We start from the raw sequence: 5,543 nt of genomic DNA on the forward strand, positions 1-5,543 counted from the left end.
CCCAGGCAGGTAATAAACAAATAAATTTCCCAAAGTGTTTGCAAAAGAGATTCAATTTTCAGGGTGTAATGGAACAAGATGTGACATAATGATCTGAATATATTTACAAATAATGGGCTAATCCTTAAAAAGGTATTTTGATATAGTAATCTATTTATGTATTTATTTATATCCTCTTGTATACCATCTCACCTCTGACATCTAGGGATTATTAACAATAGCGACAATAAAATAAGAATAAGCAACTGTTAAGAAGAACTTTGATGAAGTTCCATGGAATCCATCCTGCTAGTCTTCTTGAAATTCTCCTTGTTCTGTGTAACATGAATGAGAACCAATACTGACAAATGTCGGGGGAAACCAAGGGGAATGGCACCCTTGTGGTCATTAAATGGGGAACTGTTTGTAGCCAGCATTGCATGTCTGTTGCTCCATTCTCCCAAAACTCAAATTCAGCACTGAGGACAAGCTCGAATGGCGGCTGGGGTCGGCGGCTGAAGGGCAATGGCCTAAAGGTGGTGACACCGTTTGGGAGCCATTTGGGGGCCAAGAGGGGGCTGGACAGGCCAGGGGCTTTGGTTCTGGTCTTGTTTGTGGGCTGGAGGGGGGTTATGGTGAGTATGCTTTTAGCTGTTTTAATGGTTGGTTTTAAGTTGTTTTTAATGGTGCATCTCATGCTTACAGTATGATGTCGCCTGGGGAGTGCGTGGGCGCCGCCATTGGGGTGTTATACGCAATGGACATTATGGCACTGGGGGTTTAATGGGCCTCCATATAAGAAGGAGGGACAGATGGTTAACACCTGTTCCTCTTTCTGGTTATTCCCCCAGCTGGCAGGTTTCAGGTAGGCTTTTCAACCACCCCCTGGGCCTGTCGGTGCTGCTGCTTAATGCCAGGTCAGTCCAAAACAAAGCAACACGATTTGATTGTGGATGAGAGGTCCAACCTGGCTTGTATCACAGAGACGGGGGGGGGGGGATGTCACCCTCTCACAACTGTGCCCGCCCAGGTTATTTGTTTTTCGGCGCCAGGCTAACACCTTTTTATTTAAGCAGCATTTTAAATGTTAACATTATTGAATTTTATTTAGCCAGGGCGGCATATTTTATTTTACCGTATATATTTTAATTGTTATTGTTTTAAAGTATCTTGCATTTTATTTGATGTTGTAAGCCACCCCGAGGCCTCGGCAAGGGGCGGCATAGAAATGTTTTAATAAATAAATAAATAAATAAATAAACTGGTCCAGCGACGACCACACCTGGAGGGGAAGGGAGGGGAGGGGAGGGGGGTCACTCTGACTTATTGAGCTTCTCTTGCCCTTTTGGGGCTTCCTGTTCTCTCGAGGTCGGGTCTAGAGTGTCTCCACTTGGTGTTGGGGACCGAGACAGACTGCGGATTCTGTTGGTGTACCATGCACCCTTCTGCCCAACAGACTCCCTGCCTGAGCTGACGGAGATCGTCTCAGGCCTGGTGTTGAAGACTTGCAGTGAGTTGGTCCTGGGGTACTTCAATCTCCATGCCAAGATGGTTCTGTCTGGGGCAGCTCAGGACTTCATGGCCTCCATGGCAGCCATGGGGCTGTCTCAATACATCAGTGCCCCAACCCATGAGCGTGGACACACTCTGGTCATGGTTTTCTTGACAGGCAGGAAGAGGGTGATCTGAGGTGAGGAACTTAAGTCTGATGCCCTTGTCATGGTCAGATCACTTCATTAGGTTTGAGCTCGAGAGCGGCCTTTCCCTCTGTAAGGGTGCGGGCCTGATTGTGCTGGTCCGCCCCCGGTGCCAGATGGATCCTGATGGATTCCTGAAGGCTCTGGGGAAGTTTCCAGTTCACAAGGCTGGTGGTTGAACTAGGGAATGAGGAGATGACCAGGGCTATTGACACGATCACTCCCAAGCATCCTCTCCCACCTGGCAGAGCCCGTTCATCTCCTTGGAACACATCTGAATTACGGGCGATGAAGCGGGTTGGGAGACAACTAGAGCGTAGGTGGAGGAGATCACGGGATGAATCTGACTGAACACACTAAAGAGCCCACTATCAGGCATATGCTATGGCGGTGAGGGTGGCGAAGAAGAAATTTTTCTCCGCTTCCATTGCCACCTCACAATGCCGTCCAGCGGAGCTATTTCGGGTGGTGCAGGGGCTGGTACATATGGGTCCAAAGAGAGATCTCTTGTTACCTTTGAAGGCCCACTGTAACAACTTTGCCAAGCATTTCAGGAAGAAAATCGCTCAGATTCATCACGAGCTTGACTCTACTATTGAATCAGATTCCACTGAGGAGGTGCCAATGACGCTGTCAAGTCCTCAATTAATGGATGAATTTCAGTAGTTGCGGCCCAATGATGTGCACAAGGTGCTTGGACAAGTACCTCCTACCACCTGCTTACTAGACTCTTGCCCATCTTGGCTACTCAAGAAAGCCAAGAACGGGATTGGGACCTGGATCCTGGAGGTGATCAATGCATCTTCAAGAGACGGCCAGGTACCTGCCCCTTTAAAGGAGGCGGTAGTCTGGCCAGTCCTAAAGAAGGCATCCCTGGATCCAGAGGTGGCCGGCAATTATAGACCGGTGGCCAACATCTCGTTCTTGGGCAACGTGCTAGAGCGGGTGGTGGCAGGACAACTCGAGGCACTCTTGGATGAAACTGATTATTTGGACCCATTTCAGTCCGGCTTCAGACCCGGGTACGGTACGGTACTGAATCTGCCTTGGTCTCCCTGTATGATGACCTGTGCAGGGAGAGAGACAGGGGGAGTGCATTCCAGTTAGTTCTCCTGGATCTCTCAGCAGCTTTCGATACCATCGACCATGGTACCCTTCTGGATAGGCTAGCGGGATTGGGAGTTGGAGGCACCGCGTTGTGGTGGTTCCGCTCCTATCTCAATGGCTGATTCCAGAAGATGGTGCTGGGGGACTGTGGCTCTGTGCCATGGCAGTTATGCCATGGAGTTCTGCACGGGTCCATTTTGCCCCCTTGCTATTCAACATCTACATGAAATCACTGGGAGAAGTCATTAAGAGGTGTGGGCTGCAGAATCATCAGTACGCTGATAATACCCAGCTCTCCCTCTCGTTTCCACCAATCCAGGTGAGACAGTGGCTGTACTGAACTGATGCCTGGCCGAGGTAATGGGCTGGATGAGGGCCAATAAACTGAAGCTCAGTCCAGACAAGACAGAGGTCCTGTTGGTGGGTGGTTAGGGCTTCAGGATGGGGGACTTGGGCATTGTCCTAAATGGGGTTTCAGTCCCTCTGAGGGACAGGGTTCGCAGCTTGGGAGTGCTGCTCGACCCTGAGCTGTCACTCGAAGCTCAGGTGATGGCGGTGGTGAGGAGTGCCTTCCTTCTGCTTCGGCTAATCCATTAGCTGCGTCTCTTCCTGGATAATGACTGCCTGGTGACAGTGACGCATGCGTTGGTAACTTCCTGAATAGACTTCTGTAACATGCTCTACGTGTGGCTACCCTTGAAGACGGTCCGGATACTTCAATTGGTGCAGAATAGAGCTGCCAGGTTGCTGACTGAGACTGGGCATTGTTCTAATATAACATTCTTTTTTTTGGCACCAGGCGAAGACCTTTTTATTTAAAACTTATTCTAACTGGTAACTTATGTATTTATATTTTTTAAATTTTTAATTGCATTAATTTGTTATATATATGTTTTAATTATGTTGTGAGCTGCCCCGAGGCTTTGTTGCCATGGGGGCGGCATAGAAATATTTTAAATAAAAAAATAAATTAATAAATAAGCTGACTGGAGTCCGGGGGGGGGGTGGTCCATGGGAATTTGATGGATTCAACCCACACACAAATTAGGTTCTTCACTCTTCTCTGATGCTAATCTACCTTTCTAGAATGTTTGTTGCTTCAAGCTACCTACCAGTTCGGTTTGAAATCTTCCCTTCTGGGCACACATTACAATCGTAGCAACAATTTTTTTCCCCTTCCCTCATTTTCTTATGATGACCAGCTGGGCAGGGATCACTACAGATGGAATGAGGTGCAATCTGTCCATTAAGAAGGTGGAATGCTTTCATTAGTCATTAGTTAAACAGCTTCAACAAACACATCAGCAGTATAATAAAAAAGAAGATATTATAACCAGACAGGAAAGAATGCGGAACATGCTATTCAAAACCTTCTGTCAGGAAATTCCACAACATGCAAAGCATATTTTTCTTCACCTTTGAGCTAAATAGGTATAATTGGGAAATACGTGTTTTTTAGAAAAGAAAAGGAAGATTTAGATTTGCATGATCTCACAAAACTTCAAGGACATCTGGCTGGTCACCCACAGTCCTAATTTTTTTCAACTTGGTTTAAACCTTTGTAATTTCAGAGTGAAAAATGCATGGAAATAGACACAGCTGACTTGCACCTCACATACTCTCATTCTGAATACACACCTGATTAAAGCTCTGATGCCAAGTTATTTTGTCCTCAGCAATGATGAACCTTTTCCCCTCGACAGCCTCAGGAATTACCAGGCCAACCTTCACTTTGAGACAGGATTTGTTTGGAAATGTGATGAAGTTGATTACATCAAATCCACCTTCCACTTCCCGATGCTCATTGAAAGCGACGCTTTCACCAGCAGTGTTGTTAAAGGAAATGCCTTGAAGGAATGAGTGGAGCTGATTGAAAAGAAGGAGAAAGAGAAGTAGAAGCCGGAGGAGGTGGAGGAGGAGGAGAAGAAAGAGGAAGAGGAAGAACTTAAGTCTTCACTGAGAACATGAAAGCACCTTGCATTGCAAATATGTGACATAAGCAGGCATGCTGTTCACTGCCTAAAATTAATGGGGGTATATAGGAAAAGATAGCATAAGTTCTACTTTATTCACAGGTGCTTCTCTATGTTTGTCTAAGGCTTGACCTCAAACACTGTTGTATGTAGCAAAGCATCAGCCTCATGTGAAATGTGGCATTCCAGCAACAACCAGAAGGAAAGCTAACACATCTCCAATTGTTGGCTTCAAGAGGAAAGGAAAGTCAAATGCTTGTGGCATTGTGAATGGAAAATACTTATGAAACCATTCCGCATACTGTGGCAAGGGGAAATAATTTGGACTGTTCAGATCTTTGCTGGTTTATTCATGGAAAAATTGGCATTCCACTGTGGACTGTACCTGCCAAGGCTGCAGGTCCTGAAGGCCACCGGCTTTGTCATGAACCTTTTTTCTGCGGTTGGATTGCAAGGAGAACAAGGTGTGGAGTGCATTTCCCACAGCGTAGACTGCGTTGTAGATGCTGTAGCTGTGGCCAGTCATGCACATTTCAAAAAAATGCCCAGGGAGGCTCTCCAACCTCTCCTCTCCAGTGCACGTTCCCACAACCCTGTAAGGCACCAGTGGGTCTGGGTCCACACAGTTAAATGCATCTTCCCAGAAATTCTTGAGGAAAACATCTGCTTGTGTCCAGTCTGGTTTTAGAATCTGAAGAGATTCCTGGAATCCAGGAAGGCATTTTGAGTGAGTGGAGAAAACAATGCTACCCTGGAAGGCTCGCAAACTAGAGTCCCTGTATATGAT

The 5,543-nt window shown here is 46.6% G+C and overlaps 1 protein-coding gene across 1 annotated transcript in view; it reads right to left on the bottom strand.

Moving 5' to 3' along the window:
* Positions 1-5,543, bottom strand: part of LOC123035130 (vomeronasal type-2 receptor 26-like) — a gene marked incomplete at its 3' end in the record, with an annotated part of 8,078 nt that overhangs the window by 2,134 nt on the left and 401 nt on the right. Inside the window, exons 2-4 of the mRNA XM_044453001.1 lie at positions 5,142-5,532; positions 4,422-4,649; positions 3,896-4,022 (exon numbers count right to left, since the gene is read on the bottom strand). Of these exons, the coding sequence (XP_044308936.1) occupies positions 3,896-4,022; positions 4,422-4,649; positions 5,142-5,532 (746 nt within the window). The remainder of the gene's footprint in view (positions 1-3,895; positions 4,023-4,421; positions 4,650-5,141; positions 5,533-5,543) is intronic.

This window comes from Varanus komodoensis, unplaced genomic scaffold, assembly GCF_004798865.1.
Source record: "Varanus komodoensis strain SLA01 unplaced genomic scaffold, ASM479886v1 scaffold766, whole genome shotgun sequence".
Lineage (NCBI taxonomy): Eukaryota > Metazoa > Chordata > Lepidosauria > Squamata > Varanidae > Varanus > Varanus komodoensis.